A 17,365-nucleotide genomic window follows, 5' to 3' on the forward strand; every position below is an offset into this window, starting at 1 on the left:
TTCTAGGATTTCTGAATTCAACAATTACATAAAGAGAACATAAATTTCCTATGAACAATAATGACATCGTATTCAATTACACATGAGTAATCCCTTTTTCTTTCAGCTGAAAAATCATATCTTTAGTGAGAATAAGTAAGCATCAAACTCAAGAAAGCAAGAACAACACATAAATTAAAGGTTTGAATAAAATTTTCTTTTACATTGATATTCTTTGGAGTTTAAACATAGTCTTCAAACTATTACTATCATCTATCAAAAAAATAATTACTCCATCCGTCTTAACTTAAACGAGGCATTTAATTTGATGCAAGAATTAAGTAAAAATATATCTAATGAGTATAATGGGAAGATAATAACGTATGAATGAAAATAAAGTAAGGGAGACATGAGTACAATATTTTTACTTTTAATATTTAAAATCATTTTACTCCAATTTTTTGTTTGAACTAATCCTTATATAACGTTTTAATCAACCTTTCCATTGCCTAAATTACACATCACGGTCTATGTTATAAATAAGTTCCACTGTGGGTCTTTTTTCTCTTTCCCCCCACTCATCGTTGCATGCCCTTGATTCTGCCCAATTAGGATTCAGTTTAAAAAATCTGAACCGCTAATTAATAAGGTTAGTGATACAATGCAAGTATGCATTATTATTTTAAAGAATAATTAATATTGATATTCAACTAAGTTTGAAATGTCTGAAAAAATAATTTCTTTTCTTTATCTGATATAAGGACCGAAAAAACAATATTGAACCTTAGCCCAATTGACCCAAATATAAAAACAGGCCTAGTCCATCCAACCACAGGCTCTATATTTAAACTAAGCTACATCTGACACAATAAATAAATAATATAGTAAAGCGACATCAACCAACCAATTTATACTATTTTAGTTATTATTATCATCATCATATTCACATAAAATTAAATTTGTAAAAGAATTCAAGAAATCAACAAATGTCCACATTTGGGTGTGGAGCAGGCAACTTCAAACCACGGGTCCACATAATTACATCCCAATCTTTTCATGTGAAAATTGACATTTTCTCTTAAATTTAATCCGAACATTTTTATTTTTATTCTAAAGTAAGTCGACATTCTCGACGAAAAATGTCGAAGCAAACTACCTCACGTATTTTACCATCACTATGTGACAAAATAGAGGGCTTGAATCTCATTTAAAGGGTGCGTACTTACGTCCATCATCAAGTCCATTTTCATGTCATAAATATTTGCACGAATTTTGTCAGCCAAAGAATAAAGTTTTCTTGCCATGTAACTCAAAATAACATTGAAAAGTTAAATCACAACCATTAAATATAGGCTACGTAACAACAATATGGGACAATAGGACCACATACCAAATTAGCAACTTCTCAGTTTCAAAGAAATCAAAAATATCTCTACAATTAGTTGGGGCCAATTTTAATTGCTTGTGCCACTAAATGTTCAAGACTTTCAAGTATTTCGGAAAAAACGTCACTAGATGACAAATAAATGTAGAGACTACATTTTTATGCTACCGGACTGAGAGTGACATGGATAAAATTCAATTATTACGGAAATATTGTTTTATTATAATGGTTGATTTTTGACTTGGGAAAGAAATGCAGTGAGATGTGTAATTGGAATTTTTTTTCCTTATATGCTATTCGATATGATGAAATTTTTCATTGTAATGTAACATTAACCCATCTATCCCTAATTAGGTGAATTCGGTGTTATTTTAATTTTTTGAATTATAAATGTGGGTCCCATTTCAATGATCCAGATTTACACATAATTTTCACAAGTTTGAGATTTCGTACAATCAATCAAACCTATATTAGATTACCATCTAAAACAGCAACCATAATATAAAAATATATCAATCACAAACATGAGTATGGTTACCAAAAATTAAATGGGCACTAGGAAAATCAAGTGTGGATGTTAGGTACTGATTTATACAAGACACAGAGCTGCACGTGCGAGAGAGAGAGAGATTATTTATGAGAAGGACAATAAAAATAAGGTATAATTATCTTGAAATGGTTTAGAAATGGAAGGTATAATAAGACAACCATGATTGTACTATAGATAAAATATAGTGGATTAATTCCAAAAGGAAGGAATCCTTGAAAGAAACATATATTGGTCCAAACATTAAAAACAAATAACCAAATAGGAATATTACTTTTTTTTTACTATGATTCGTAGATTGCTCTCATTAGTGTTTATCCAATTTAGTTATACCCTGTATAAGTATATAATCGTTTTTACATGATTTGGTGTTAATTTGGTTGAATTATGGAAAAAAGGAACAAGGATCTTTCTTGAAGTAGGTGTACCAACAAATTAGAATGCAGTTAGCTAGTTAGGCGAAGTTTTTTTCAATTATTTGGACAAATTCATGCACCAAGTTAAATCGTTACTAATTACAACCAAATAGTAGTAGTAATAATTAACCACGATGAAGGCCGGTTCCAAATTATATAGATGACATAAGGATGACTAGAATTGAGAAATGATGATAATTAGATGAAAAGGATCTTGCTTATTGTTTGTTCAAGGATTTAAACTAGTACTAATAATTAGTGGATTTTATATAGATTTTCTCATGTCATTGGCCTATTAAAATTTAAGGTAAAATGTTGCTGTCAGAAAAAATTTCATAAAAATAAAACCATGTTTGACTTTCATCTCATCTTATAAATACATAGTTTAAAATAAATAAATAACTCATCCCACAAAATCTAGTGCGGATGTATACAACAACATATCCATTAGTTTATACATGTAGTGTTTTAGTCAAATCATGATTTAATTAAAGAAAACTAAGTGGTGCTAAATTTCTTGGAGAATTATTCATAACCTTATTGAATAATCATTAAATATATGTCCACATATTATTACAACTGACAGAAATATAATTGAACTTAGAAAAGGATTTTCCTTGTATGTAGCAATATGAACAATCAATTTAAATCTGGTGTTGTTTGCTAATTCATTCGGCACAAACCAAATGTTGTGAATAAAATGGCCATTCATTTATTTGTGTCATACTATCTAGTAATTTTGATTAAGCTTGCGTTTAATGTAACATCAAATACGTGTCGAAACATCCATAATCTAAGATTATGCCTAATGGGGTAGCATAAAATGTCCCCAACTAGTATTACGTCATCATTGATTATTTCATGTTGGCCCACAATGTCTAGCAACTTGTGCATGAACTAACCTAAATAATACAACACCATAATTTAATTTCCATATCACATGATGTGCCCAAAGATTTTCAGCCATTGAAAATGTATATAGAGGGAGAAGGTTAAGCTAAAAGCATAAAGCTTACTTTAAAACAAATTATAAATTATAAATATATGAAGAATTTTCTATGATACATGAAAAATTTATTGTGAAAAATAATAAAATTCTCTTTGAAATCAATGAAATTAAATTAAATAAGACGGAGTATTAGTCATTTATGGGGATAGGTTTAAATCTGTGGGTGTACAAAAGTAAATAGAAAAAGGTGAAGAAAACCAGAAATGCAATAAGAGGGTTGATTAATGACTCCCAACTACTGATGGTCCAAGCTTACTGCGAGAAAAGGTCTATGTAAATTAAGTATAATACAGAAATCAAAACAACATTGAACAAATCATCTTTTTCATGATCTCTGCAAAGAAACATATGCATTTAGTATAATTTAATTTGCAACTGAGGTTGTACAATGCCTCGCTGCTCACAAGACAATGATGGGCTCCTTTTCTACTTTATGATATATATATTCTCACCAATATACACAGTTGTATTATATTTTAATATACATAAATACGTTTTCTTATTTGGGATTGGGTGAAAATGAAATGGCTATATATAGCCTGCCTTAAATCAAGAAGGGTCGAAGTTGCAAAGGTTATGCCAAGTAGTGATGATCTAATCAAGGGTGAACAATAGGTACTCCATTTTTCAATAGAACAATGCATGCATGCACAATAAAAATTGTAGTATGAAGATGTTAAGTCATGATTTTGAGTGGCAACTAGGTTTATTTAAAAATGGAGACATTATTAAAGTAGTTTATAATATTTGATTGGAGTTTTAAATCGAGTAAATTGTCATGCATTATTTGAAAATCGACCCTTTCATAATTCTTTCACCTATTTAAAAATCGACCCCTTCATAATTCGTTCACCTATTTTGTTTGTTATAACTAATAAGGTGAATAGGTTGGGGAGAAACACTGTTTATAGATCATGCTTTCTTGAATCGAAGGTCCCATGTAATATTTGAGGCTCTGATAATGCTATGATTCCTGAAATAGGGTTATATAATTAGAAGTCTTGATTTGTCATGATATGTGGGGCTGTGATCATTAGTATTTAGTGGGGAACCCCCAAACACACACATACACACACAATGTATATAGTACCATATATAATTAATGTTTTACTTTGAAAGCCCCTCTCTATTTCTCCACTGTTGGTTGATATTGATGGGTTGAGATGCCTTCATCTTTGAGATGTTGATCATTTTTAACTTTTGGTGGTGGAGGTTGGGGGAAAATTAATGAAAGCAAACATGATATATCTTGTATACATATGTGACATAAAGTTGGTTTCTTGAATAGAATATATATGGACTGAAATGACATTATTACACTTTCACATTGGTGGAGAGAAGCAGTTAAAGACAGCAAAATTAGAGAGACTCCCTTGAATGGTTTAGTTGGTAGAGTCGGATAACTTATAAATTTATAAATATATTTTGTCTATCTTTTCTTCATCCACTAAAAGTGTGAAAACTTCAAAATGACACGTATCTTGACAAAATCGTAAATACTCCACAGATAATACTCTCTCAGTACTCATTTTTCTTTTTGGGACGTCTCACACTAAATGACATATTTCTAAAAATATAATTAATCATCACTCACTCTCTATTTTTCTTTTCCTCTCTTTTGCTTTTTTCTTTCCACTTAACTCACGAAAAAAAAGACTACATAAAATTCCTCCGGAATAGAAATGCTCCATTTAAAGTGAGACGAGGGGAATAGTAGTATTTGGTTAATGAAAAAAATGTTTCATTAAAGGAATATATCGATTTGCGATAGTAGGTCATGAGCATGTTTTGTTAATACTCGTTTTTGTTTGGTAATTAACTGTAAAGAGGGTATGTTCCAAAAATAGAAACTGTATACTCCAGTCTGTCATTTAAAATAAAAATTTAGAAACGATACATATTTTATTATGAAATTGAATGAAAAAGAAAAAACAGTTAAAGATTTAAAATATCTAATGTTAGTGGAAAGTTAGAAAACATTCTTATTAATATATAGATAATATTTCGGATTATAATATTTCGATTTTGATCTTTTAGGATTTTAACATATTTGATTTGAATTGATGCGAAAATCCAAAATTTGCCTAATTCAATCCAATCTGAATCGAAAATCCAAAAAATTCGAACTGAATTTTATATTCTAATTTGATTTGGATCGAATTATGCACAAATAGTAAAGATGTTATTACTCGTTCTAGAAATCAAACATCTAATCTTTGCTAGTGGAGATTTGCATTGGAATGATATAGATGGAGCATTTTTGTATCATAAGAAAAGTTTTATCCAGACAATAAGTCAAGAGTTATTGTAATTACTCCGTCCGTCCCACTTTAGGAGTCCAAGTTTATCCTTTTTGGCTGTCTCACTTTAAAAGTCTCGGTTGGAATATTCTATAAATGGTATTAGACCCCACATTCCACTAACCTTTTTTCCACTCACATTTTATTATAAAACTAATATAAAAAAGTAGGACCCACATTCCACTATCTTTTTTCACCAACTTTTCTTTACATTTCTTAATACCCGTGTCGAACTCAATCGAGACTTCTAAAGTGGGAGTGTGGGACGGAGGGAATAAAATTGTTTATGTTTATAAATTTATTTTATTCTGTTGTGAGTGGATTTTAGGATTTATTTTAGGATTTGTTATAGATGATCCCTTCTGAAAACTAACACCCATCCACGAGTTCTATTTGATTAGCATGAATTTTAAAAAATAAAAAGTGGGTTGAATAAGTTGAATATGAGTTTCACTTATATATAATTTTGTACTCTTTCTCTTCCATATAAGAGCATGCACTCTTTCTTTTTTAGTCCATCTCACAAGAGTATGCACTTTTTAATTTTGTAAATTCTTTCCTCTCTAATGAAGTGAGACTTATTCTCCACTAACAATACTTTAACTACTTTTTATTTCTATATCTCTCTTATCTTATCAATTGTGTATTAAAACGCATGTCCAACCAAAATGAATACTCTTGTAAGATGGAGGGAGTAACAAAATGTGAGACTTACTTATCATCTTTATTAAAAGTGAAATAAGGACTCTTATTCAGGGTCGGAAAATAATGGCAAAATAGGATTGGATGGAGGTAGTAGTAAAAAAAATATGTTAGTTGATTCTATTAAAAATGACTGCAATGTTATATAGCAGATTTAAATCCTTGGACCAAATGTTCCACCCATTGAGCTGCCTACAAATCAGTATTGGGATTAGTCACCGGTCCACCAATAAACACCCTTGGTAATTAATAAAAAACGACTGCAATGAAATTTAAACTACACACAAAATGTAAAGTGTTGATATTTTTCAATCATAAGAAAGTACTAATACTTTTAAAGAATTATATTGTCAATAATCATTTTTTAGTAATATAGTATAAGGGTAGTGATAAAATGCAAACTCATTTTTTAGTACTCCACTATTGTACAAACTCCAAATTATGATCTGGACCGTTAAAAAATATCAACAGATGACAAAATAGTAGCAACTGAAATGTCAACATAATGTCAACACAATATCAACACAGCATCGACCGTTGACACTGTGTTGACATTTTCTGTTGCTACTATTTTGTCATCTGTTGACATTTTCTAATGGTCCAGATCATAGTTTGGAGTTTGTACAATATATAGAGTTTGGAGTTTACTATATCCCTATAATATACTCCATCATTATAGGTTGGTGTAATAAGGTCATCTCCAACCATTTAAGCCAAACTCAAACTCATTTTTGAGTATATGTCACATCAAAAAAATAGTTTTACTCCAACCATTTACACCATCTTTAAGTTTACACCATTTTTGAGTATTTCTTTAACAAAATTTTGGAGTAAACACCATATTTGGTGTTATTCCATTGAAAAATCCAAAAATGGGTTTGAGTTTGGTGTATGATTGGAGAAATTATTTACACCAAAAATGAGTTTTGGTGTACGGTTGGAAATGATCTAAGTAAAGTTCGTGTAAACCATTCTAAACACCATCATTATGAGTTTTTTGTGTTCTACTTATAGATGCACATGCATACATATATTTCGACTTTAAATAGATCGATTCTAATCAAATTTGTGTACTTTTAACTATGAGATCAACACTTTAATCTTATAAGCATGATTTATAATAGTACTACAATAGGTCGATTGAAGTCTATAACGACATGTGAGGGGGGACGGTAGGCTCCTACAGTCCTACTACTAGCTAACAGATTTTATTTATGTATGCTAATCAGATTATTAGATTATTAATTGAATAATCAAATATTTTGTTCAAATTATTATCAATAGTATATTAAATTATCAAATATTTTGTGCCGATCATTGTGGAGATACCTTCGTCACCATATACTGCTGCGAATGATTTAATCGGTTGTTCCCCTATTCTGGTGGAATTTTATATTAAAATAAAACTTCAAAATGGACGAAAAATCTCAAACAAATGTTTATTTGGGTTATATTCTACTGCATTACTTACTGTATTTTATAAAATTCTTGACTGACTTAGAGTTTTGTGATTCTTGAATGACGAGTCTCTCTCCATTGGCCCTCATTCAAGTAGGTCCCTATTTCTAGTTATTATTATTTGAAAAGTTTTTATATGAGAACATTATGACAAGAACACAGTGCAAATAATATAAAAATAAAATTAAACCAATTACCATCTTGATGTGCTTTTATAAGCAAAACCAATTAGTACCATTCATCTTGGCAAATGATTTAGACATTATTTTAGTATGGGGAAATTGATTATTGAAATACAAGTGTCACAGAGGAGTAATAAAATTGAAAGTTAGGATCACACCATAGATCTGATTATAAATAATATATATTCCACTTTTCTTATGCTGCACTGAATTTATAATCTGAAGATCGGAAAATTATTATTCAAGGCCATATAAAATTATCAAATCACAATTTATAGTATTTTATTATCAAATCACAATGTCAAAATCTTCCCTTTCACAAAGTAGAAAAAAGGAACATTGTTTGGAGTTCGAATTTTTCCGTGTTTCTTTGATCGTTGAATTCTGCGTATGGGGAAAAGAAAAAGGAATTTCCTTTAGCGATTAGTAGTACAAATTAAATATATTCCTGCGCTGTAAAAAATTATAATTTTTACTTATTTTCTGTAGAAATTGGAGTGCTTTGCCATGGTGAGTGTGTATAAAAACAAGGAGTTGATACCCATCTTCTATTCTTCCACCTCATTCAGTTTCTTCCTTCTCTGACACCCATCTTTTTCTCTGTGAGTTTCTCTCTCTCTCTCGTTGTATTTATTTGTTTTTGTTGTTAAACACTGTATGTGACTTGGGCATCTTTTATGAAATTTCAAGAATGAATTTTTAGTGTTTTGCTACTGTGGGCTTTTACAATTTGAGCTTTTTTCATGCAATAATGAGCGAATACTGTAGTTTCTTGATGTGGGATTTGACTACAAATGTGTTACTTTGATGTGCATGTGTTGATTCACGAAATTGGGCTCTTGATCTCTTTCCTTCTGATCGGCCGATCTTCACGATGGCGTTGATTTTTTTTTAGTTTTTATGTAAATTGCAGTTTTTCCTTTTATAGGTTCTTCAAATACATGCAGTATAGTAGATTTAGCCCTTCAAATGCTGCACCATATTAATTTCTGTGCAATTGCTTTCTTGGCTATCGAAATTTGAATCTCAATTGCAATTTGTGTGTGTGTGTGATCACAATGTGAATTGTGAATATTTGTTAATGTAAGATGAGGGCTCTTAACTGAATTTTGGTTTACATCTTAGTTCTAAAATGAGTTGTTGTGATCAATTCAGATTGTGAAAAACATATTTTTTGTAAAAATGCTGCTCTGTCTCTGGCCTCAAACACACCCTTTTTCTCCATTATCAATTCCATATCTCAAGTGATTTCTTGTTATGATTCTTGCGAGAAGAATGGCTCTTTCCGGGTACAAGAAGGATGGAAGAGAGCTGAGAATCTTCGAAAATGTGGATGAACTGAGCTGCAATTTTGCAGAGTATATAGCAGAACTATCAGAGGTTTCGATAAAGGAGAGAGGCGTTTTTGCCATTGCTTTATCCGGTGGCTCACTTGTTAAGTTGATGGGGTACGTAAGTGTGTATATATGTACTGTTCTGTTCCTAACCCTTTGTGGTGTAAATCTAACATTTTATCATCATGGTGTGAGTAGAAAGCTGTGTGAGGCACCTTACAATAAGACGGTTGATTGGGCCAAGTGGTATATATTTTGGGTAGACGAGCGTGTGGTTGCCAAAAGCCATGCTGATAGTAATTACAAGCTTGTCAAGGATGGGTTTTTGTCCAAGGTAGATTCTCCACTTCTTTATATCTATTGATTGTTCAATGATCTTCAACTGTTTTTCTCTTTACATGAATCCGTCCATATTAAGCCAGTATGTTCATGGAAAACTTTCCTGTTATGGAGATTATTTACCTATATATATAAAGGAGGGCCTTCACAGTTTTGTTCCAAATCCCTGTTATTGAGATTTCTTAGGAACATAGCTGTATGAGTGTTGATGTACACTGATTATCATCTCTCTCCAGAATCTTGATCCTCTGTTCAGTATGGTAGTTTTCTACTGCAAAATTAAGTTATTAAAGTTGTGTGAACTTAGTGGGAATGCCATTCCTTGGATATGGTGTGTCTGCACTGGACAAGTGAGATCCTTGTTGTACCCACTTTGGAAACAACATACTACTAGTAATATCGAGCTTAAGTATCTAAGTAGCTTTCTACTACATTTGAACCAATCTAGCAGCTGATTCAGGCCATCGGAAGAATCCCCCCTTGGTGTTATGTACTCAACTGTAACATTTGTGAGAAATTCTCATTAAATTAGGGTTCTGTGCTCTTGTACTCCATGATAGACAGCAAAATGATAGGTTTTTCACCTGGTGGCACAAAAACGTTGATAGTGTTATAGGAAACTGACGAGTTTAAGATCCACTCTCTCTTATTTGGTTTCTCATTTAGTTAGGAATAGGGTGTTTTGGGATTCCCTAGAGCTATTTTAGTGCCCCTTAATCTCGAGCAAGTAAAAAAGGATGAAACTTAACATTTGCTAACGGTGATGCAAGTGATCAACCGAGGAGGTCAACCAGATGTTCTGTACTAGGTTCTTGAATCATTTTAAGTTTGTTTGGTGTGGCTTTTGAAATATGGCTAATTTGATAGCAAGGCCGTGTTTACTCTGCCACTATCTCCTTCATTAATGCCTACCGAGGTTTCCCTAGGATCCCGAATCTTTATTTTTCATTCAGTTTGTGAACGTAAGGGAGAAACGGGACAATAGGTCAAGCATCCACGGTTCAGAATAACCAGCACAGAACTAAGATCAGCTGACTGCTTTCAATATATTTCATATGAGACTACATCTTATACATATGCTTCCATCATCCAATGTTTCAGCTTCTGCAATATTAGTGTTAAGTTTGTAGTTCCTTGGTTTTGAGAAGCATCACTTTTTAGTAGGACTCGATTCGAGTTTCTATCCTTTCACATTATAAAAAGCTGAAAATTTATGAAAATAAGACAGAGTAGTTGTAGAGTTGCTTCACAATGATGCGTTTTGTTTCATTTTCAGGTGCCTATCGTTCATGGCCACGTGCACTCGATTAACGACTCCGTCACCGCAGAACAAGCCGCAGAGGACTACGAGTTTGTCATCCGGCAGCTCGTCAAGACCCGTGTGATCAGTGTATCTGAGATCAACGACTGTCCGAAGTTCGACCTCATCCTCCTTGGGATGGGGCCAGACGGGCACGTCGCGTCCCTATTCCCCAACCACCCGGCATTCAACGAGAAGGAGCAATGGGTGACGTTCATCACCGACTCTCCCAAGGCCCCGCCCGAGAGGATCACTTTCACACTACCCGTCATAAACTCGGCGGCCAATGTCGCTGTGGTCGCAACCGGCGCTAGCAAGGCAGAGGCGGCGCACGTGGCGATCGACGGGGCCGGGGCTGACTACCAGGTGCTGCCGGCGATGATGGTCCGGCCGATCAACGGGGAGCTGGTGTGGTTTCTGGATATAGCAGCTGCTTCAAAAATTGAAGGTGCAAACTTTTCTGAGTAGGTAATTTGAGGAAAGCATTGCTTTTGTATGTAGTGTATGAAATTTGTAAACTTTGTTGTATTACATTCTGATTAGGATGCTGTCTGTCAATCTCTCTTTTCAAAAGAATTAAAGGGGAAAAAAGGTCAGTTTAGGCTTTCTTCTTAACTTGCTTTTATGTGCTTATTACCTCCTACAAATATTTGATGCATTTTAGCCTTACTTTAGGATTCCGTAGAAGCTTTTATGATGAAAATAAATTGTCTCTGTTATACCTAATCCAAAAACTTTATCCACGAGAGCATTAGTATAAAATAGAAATGTAAAATGTAAAATGAATGAGTAATTAAATTTTAAAGTTAAGGACATTGAAAAATCTTAAATGGTTTATAAAAATATCTTCATTTTTTGCGCTTCATGTAGATAAGAGTCTTGTCAATATTATTTTCGGTTTTATTTTACTATTTATCCACCCTAACCACGTATTACGATTTTTTTCAAAACAAATGCAGAAAATGAAGTGACTTAACTTTTATTGGGAGAGAGAGTAATTACGGTTTTTTCTTCATGATTGTATTTTTTTTCTTTCAAAAGTATACTATGTTTATGGAAAATGCGAAATATTCTCCTCACTCCAAAAAAAATTCAAATGTTACTCCCAAACATGGTGAGAAGAAATAAAGGTTTAAAATAAAGTGAGAAGAAATAAAAATTAAGTTTAACATGGAAAGAAAATAAATTACGTTATTGAGTAGCATGATATAGAACCATAAGCCGCCACCTTCATGTGTATCAATACTGATTTTTGATTCAACAATTCAGCTTGTGAAGCACTTCTTTCCAAAATCAGGTGAAATTTTCTCACACTCTTTTTTGCAGATTCATGTTCTGGTTCGCATTTCACTTGTTAATTGGGACCAGATTTAGGCCACTTTGATTTCTTAATCTCTTTTGTAATTGCTCTTGGACGTTGTACTTGTGAATTCATGGCTTTCCGATTTGAACTTACACTGATTTAGTTAGGGTTTACTGTTTCGATTGATCACATTATGAGCATATGAGGTTGTTCTTCATTTCCTGTTAGCTTTTGTGTGATCATGTGATAGTGTGCAGCTACATAAGGTTGAAACATTTGATTTTCAACTTCTATGCCTTTTGTATCAGAGATGGGAATTTTAATTAATTTTCTGCAAAGTTATGTTTCTGATGCATCAATTTTTTCCTAAATTCTCGCAGATAGAGTTGGTTTTGGCATAGGATAAGTAAGGATTTTGTATATACTGAACTTGTGTGCTTAATAAGAAGATGATACGCAACAAAATTGAGAGTTTAAGCGCGATTGTACCTTTACTAAAGCTACTCTGCCTTGCACTAATCGGGCTAATTCTTGGGCACCGGAAAACCCAAATCCTCCCCAAAGCTACATTCAAGCTACTGAGCAAGCTCGTGTTCGCTCTTTTCCTGCCCTTCTCACTTTCATCAATTTAGGGGAATCCATCACGGTCGAGAGTGTTAGGCAATGGTGGTTCATTCCTGTCAATGTGTTAGTCAGTACTGCAGCAGGTTTGGTACTAGGCGTGTTAGTAGTCCTCATATGTCGTCCCCCTCCTCAGTATTCTCGTTTCACAATCATCACGACGGCCTTTGGGAATACTGGAAATCTGCCTCTTGCTATAGTTGGTTCTGTTTGTCATGATGAGGATAATATGTTTGGACCCGACTGTAAGAAAAAGGGGGTGGCGTATGTCTCCTTCGCCCAGTGTGTTTCCGTCATTCTTGTTAACACCCTTGTGTATCACATGATGGAGCCTCCGTTGGAGCAGTTTGAGACAGTCGAATGGGGTGAGAAAGAGGAGCAGCAGAAGTCGGTTGAGATGAGTGGATACCTAGTCGAATGGCCCGGTATTGATGATGATGGTGATGGCAATGAGAGCAGACAGGAAGCCGTTGGATGTTTTGCAGCGAGGAAGATGAGGATCGTTGCTGAGCAAACTCCTATGCGGCATATACTTCAGCCACCAACAGTAGCTTCTCTGTTAGCTATCATAGTTGGCATGATCCCCCAAATGAAATCCCTCATCTTTGGATACGACGCTCCACTTTCTGTGATCTCCGACAGCTTGGAGATCCTGGCCAGAGCCATGGTCCCATCCGTCATGCTCATCCTCGGAGGGATGCTGGCCGAGGGGCCAGATGATTCCAAACTTGGTAGGCGCACGACTATTGGCATCATTTTAGCAAGATTGGTGGTTCTTCCACTTGTAGGGATCGGAATAGTGATGGCTTCAGACAAGCTGCATTTTCTTGTCGAAGGCGACCGGATGTACAAGTTCATGCTCCTGCTGCAGTACACAACGCCAAGCGCGATTTTGTTGGGAGCTATTGCCAGCTTGAGGGGTTATGCTGTGAAGGAATCATCAGCTCTTATTTTCTGCCGATCATTTGTTGGCTGTGTTTTCCCTCTCATTGTATGTGGTTGTGTACTATAATGTAGTTTTATAGTTACACTACTTTTTATGTGAAACATTGTTTAATGAGCATGATTTTGCTGCTAATGCAGGACTTTTCTAGAGTTTTTCCTGTTGGTTTGATTAGGTTTATAAATCTAAGCAGTGCTAATTTCTGGCCTCACTCGTACTTGTGTTAATTTTTACGCTGAAACCTCCATCAAGAATTCTTGCTGCATCTGCCGCATATCATTTACTATAAATTTGGACGATTGAGATGGATTATCTAAATCACAGATAAAATGGAAAGCAATTTAATATAGAACCAACAATTGTTGTAATGTAATGGAATCATAGAATATTTTTTTAAAATTCTCGTAGTAACAAATGGGGGTACCTCACACCAAATTCGTAATATTTTTCCAAATGATGTGATCCACTAACTTTTTTTTTTAATTCGTAATGATACTTTGAAATATTCGTAATACTACTTCGACATACTAAGTACAGTATGTTTTATAAACTCAAAGGTAATACCGGCACAATGAGATATGGAAGAATATATTGTGTTTACATTCATATATTCCATGGACCTAAAAATATGTTTAGAAATGGATTTAATTAAAAAAAAAAACTTAGTACTATGTTTTAGTCAGATTGGAATATGCCCCCACTTCATCATTGTTTGCCCCACTCCAATATGTAATAAAATAAATTAATTAAAATAAAAAATTAATATATAAAGCCAATGAATATGAATTTGGTTCCTTTCACATAAATGGACCTATCATAAAAGTTAGATTTATTAATTAATTATCAGCATGCGTATCTTGTAATCTGCACCACCTATGCATCTATTGAGCGTGTAATTTGTGGTATCATACCATTTGATGATTTGATCTTTTGGAGATAAAAAATTTAATCTTCTTCCCAAAGTACCACAAATTCCGGTATATATTGTTTCTTAAAAGTATTCAAAACTCAAAAGCATGATTCTTGCTTTTTAACGAGTCCCTTTCTGATTATGTTAATACAAAGACAATTCTTGAGGATACGAACCATTGAAAAATTCATAAGTTTGTCAGGTTTAGAATTTGTGTACTCCTGTATTTATTTTTCTTATAACAAAAACTCTATCCAAGTCATCTTAATTAGGAATCCTCAATTTTAATAACACTATAAATTACTATATTCAAAATTTTGAATGGGTTAATATTTACGAGTTTAAATTTATTTAATTTTTTTTTATCTCACCCACTCTTAAAAATACCACATCATCTCTCAACGGTCGGCATGGACGTCTGCAATGCGGTCTGTGTCAGGTGTCAGACCGCTCCGAGGCTACTCTCACTCCTCTAGAGCTCCTACACCCTGCCCAGGGTTGAACCCCTTGCTAAGGACGACTCCCCTTCGAGCAGTACAACACCCCCAAAAATTTTGTTTAACATTTGCTCTCAAAATGATATTTATCTCTATCTTTAATAAAAAAATCATCCGCTGAAATAAATTATCCAATTTGAAAACTCATTTGATATCAAAGACTCTCCCATCCCTCTTGAGCTCCCGCACCCGGCTGGAGCTGAACCCCCTTCACTTGCAACGTAAAGGCTACGAACGACTTCATACGAGCAGTATGATACACCCAAAAACTCAATTTTGCGTTTACTCTCGAAATAAAATTTATCATCAACTTTAATTATCAAATTATCCAATTTTAAAACTCTTGGTCTTGGATATCAAAAAAAGTCTCGATCAAACACCTTCCCAACACTCAAACTAAAAGACTCTTGCACTTGTAAAACTAATACAGTACGTTATTTACCCCAGAATATATGCTGCAGTATCCCACACTCTCATCTAATTAACTAATTTGTGGATTTCTTTCCAATATTTGACCTCAAAACAGCATCCCAAAATAAAAGCACTTCCTAAAATAAAAATTATTTAATAATTCAAAATTGTTACTAGTCCCCCCGTAAAATCGCTAGTTTTCTCAATCTCCTCCATCAAAACATTTCTTATAAATACCCATAAACCCTAATTCACTATCCCTCACATCAATCATCAATCCCTCTCTCTCGTTTCCCACCACAAAATCCAAAACCTTCTGCAACTCGCCCCATTATTTAGAAAAACCCCTCAATAAATCTTTATCATCGAACAAATCGTTGCAGCCATCCAATTCCTTATCCTAACCCTATCACCAATTCTGCGAAAGAATTTTGGAATTATTCCATCCCACCATTATGTTTTCCCATTTCTGAATGTTCAACAATAAATACCAACAGCCATGGCAGCAGCCTACCCCCATTTCCAATTATCTGAAACCCTAACCACGCCCGCGCCGCCGCCACCACCAATGGTGACACCCGCCGCCTCGCTGCCGCCCCTCACGCAGGACGAATTGAAGAAAATCGCCGCCTACAAAGCCGTCGAGCACGTGCAATCCGGCATGGTCATCGGCCTCGGCACAGGCTCCACGGCGAAGCACGCCGTCGACCGCATCGCCGAGCTCATGAAGCAGGGGAAGCTGGTCGACATCGTCGGAATCGCCACCTCCACCAAGACCTTCGAGCAGGCGACGTCGCTCGGCATCCCGCTCTCGGATCTCGACACGCATCCGGTCGTCGATCTGTCGATCGACGGCGCCGACGAGGTCGATCCGGATTTGAACCTCGTCAAAGGCAGGGGAGGATCGTTGCTGAGGGAGAAAATGGTGGAATCCGCGAGTAAGAAATTCATTGTGATCGTCGACGAATCGAAATTGGTGAGCCACATCGGCGGCAGCGGATTGGCGATGCCGGTGGAGGTGATACCGTTCTGCTGGAGCCACTCGCTGGTTCGGCTGAAGGCGCTGTTCGCCGGCGCCGGCTGCGTGGCGAAGCTGAGGACGGAGGGCGGCGGGGAGGCGTACGTTAGCGACAACGGGAATTATATAATCGATCTGTATTTTGAGAGGGAGATTGGGGATTTGAATGAGGCGAGCGATAGGATATTGAGGCTGCCGGGAATTGTGGAGCACGGGATGTTTATCGGGCTGGCGAGCTCGGTGATAGTCGCCGGCGTTAATGGCGTGACGGTGAAGACGAAGAAGAAGGGTGGCGAATTAGGGATCGATTCTTTTAGCTACAGTGATTTGAGGAACGGTTTTTAGGGATTCTTAAATCTTGATATTTTATGAATGAACGGATAAATTAACGAGTTTTTCTCTTTTTCATAGCTCGATGCAATTTGTTTGTTTTTGTTTAGTATTATTCGATGCCGATAATTTGCAGCAGTTGATAATTATTTTTCTTTGAAGGGATAATGATAATTATGTTTCTATAGGGAGTATTACTATTTTTGTTCGGCCCACTTTGTCAATTAGTTGGGCCGAAAAATTCATGGCCCAATCCTAGCTGGACTGTTTAGCGCTTCACAATTATAACTTTTAGCAATTATTGTAGGAGTATAAATTTTTTACTAAAGTCGTCAACCACTTTTTTAGGATTTACCGAAAGTCGCCAACTACTTTCTATACA

The 17,365-nt window shown here is 34.9% G+C and overlaps 2 protein-coding genes and 1 pseudogene across 5 annotated transcripts; all 3 read left to right on the forward strand.

Annotated features, from left to right (window-relative positions):
* The first annotated feature begins 8,208 nt into the window (after positions 1 to 8,208).
* PGL1 (6-phosphogluconolactonase 1) lies at positions 8,209 to 12,540 on the forward strand. 3 transcript variants are annotated; one of them, XR_016132862.1, is made up of 5 exons: positions 8,209 to 8,579; positions 9,252 to 9,425; positions 9,510 to 9,645; positions 10,927 to 11,542; positions 12,277 to 12,540. XR_016132862.1 is itself a non-coding variant. In XM_089061365.1 (5 exons), the coding sequence occupies exons 3-5, from the start codon at positions 9,253 to 9,255 to the stop codon at positions 11,416 to 11,418; spliced, it is 801 nt and encodes a 266-aa protein (XP_088917491.1). In that variant the 5' UTR covers positions 8,209 to 8,365; positions 8,467 to 8,579; position 9,252; the 3' UTR covers positions 11,419 to 11,565. The 3 variants fall into 3 exon arrangements, 2 of the variants coding, with proteins under 2 accessions (XP_088917491.1, XP_047963972.1); XM_089061365.1 differs by lacking the exon at positions 12,277 to 12,540 and having other exon boundaries at positions 8,209 to 8,365; positions 8,467 to 8,579; positions 10,927 to 11,565; XM_048108015.2 differs by lacking the exon at positions 12,277 to 12,540 and having other exon boundaries at positions 10,927 to 11,565.
* Positions 11,493 to 13,967, forward strand: LOC125206771 (protein PIN-LIKES 2 pseudogene; annotated as a pseudogene). The gene is made up of 2 exons (XR_016132861.1): positions 11,493 to 11,542; positions 12,634 to 13,967. The product of XR_016132861.1 is annotated as a protein PIN-LIKES 2 pseudogene (transcript).
* Positions 13,968 to 15,894: 1,927 nt separating this feature from the next.
* Positions 15,895 to 17,063, forward strand: LOC125205964 (putative ribose-5-phosphate isomerase 2). The gene has a single exon (XM_048105199.2). The coding sequence runs from the start codon at positions 16,135 to 16,137 to the stop codon at positions 16,996 to 16,998; it is 864 nt and encodes a 287-aa protein (XP_047961156.1). The 5' UTR covers positions 15,895 to 16,134; the 3' UTR covers positions 16,999 to 17,063.
* The last annotated feature ends 302 nt before the right edge of the window (positions 17,064 to 17,365 follow it).

The sequence above is a fragment of the Salvia hispanica genome, chromosome 6, assembly GCF_029641045.1.
Source record: "Salvia hispanica isolate PSC_SH4W2 chromosome 6, Shi_PSC_v1, whole genome shotgun sequence".
In the NCBI taxonomy this organism is placed as follows: domain Eukaryota; kingdom Viridiplantae; phylum Streptophyta; class Magnoliopsida; order Lamiales; family Lamiaceae; genus Salvia; species Salvia hispanica.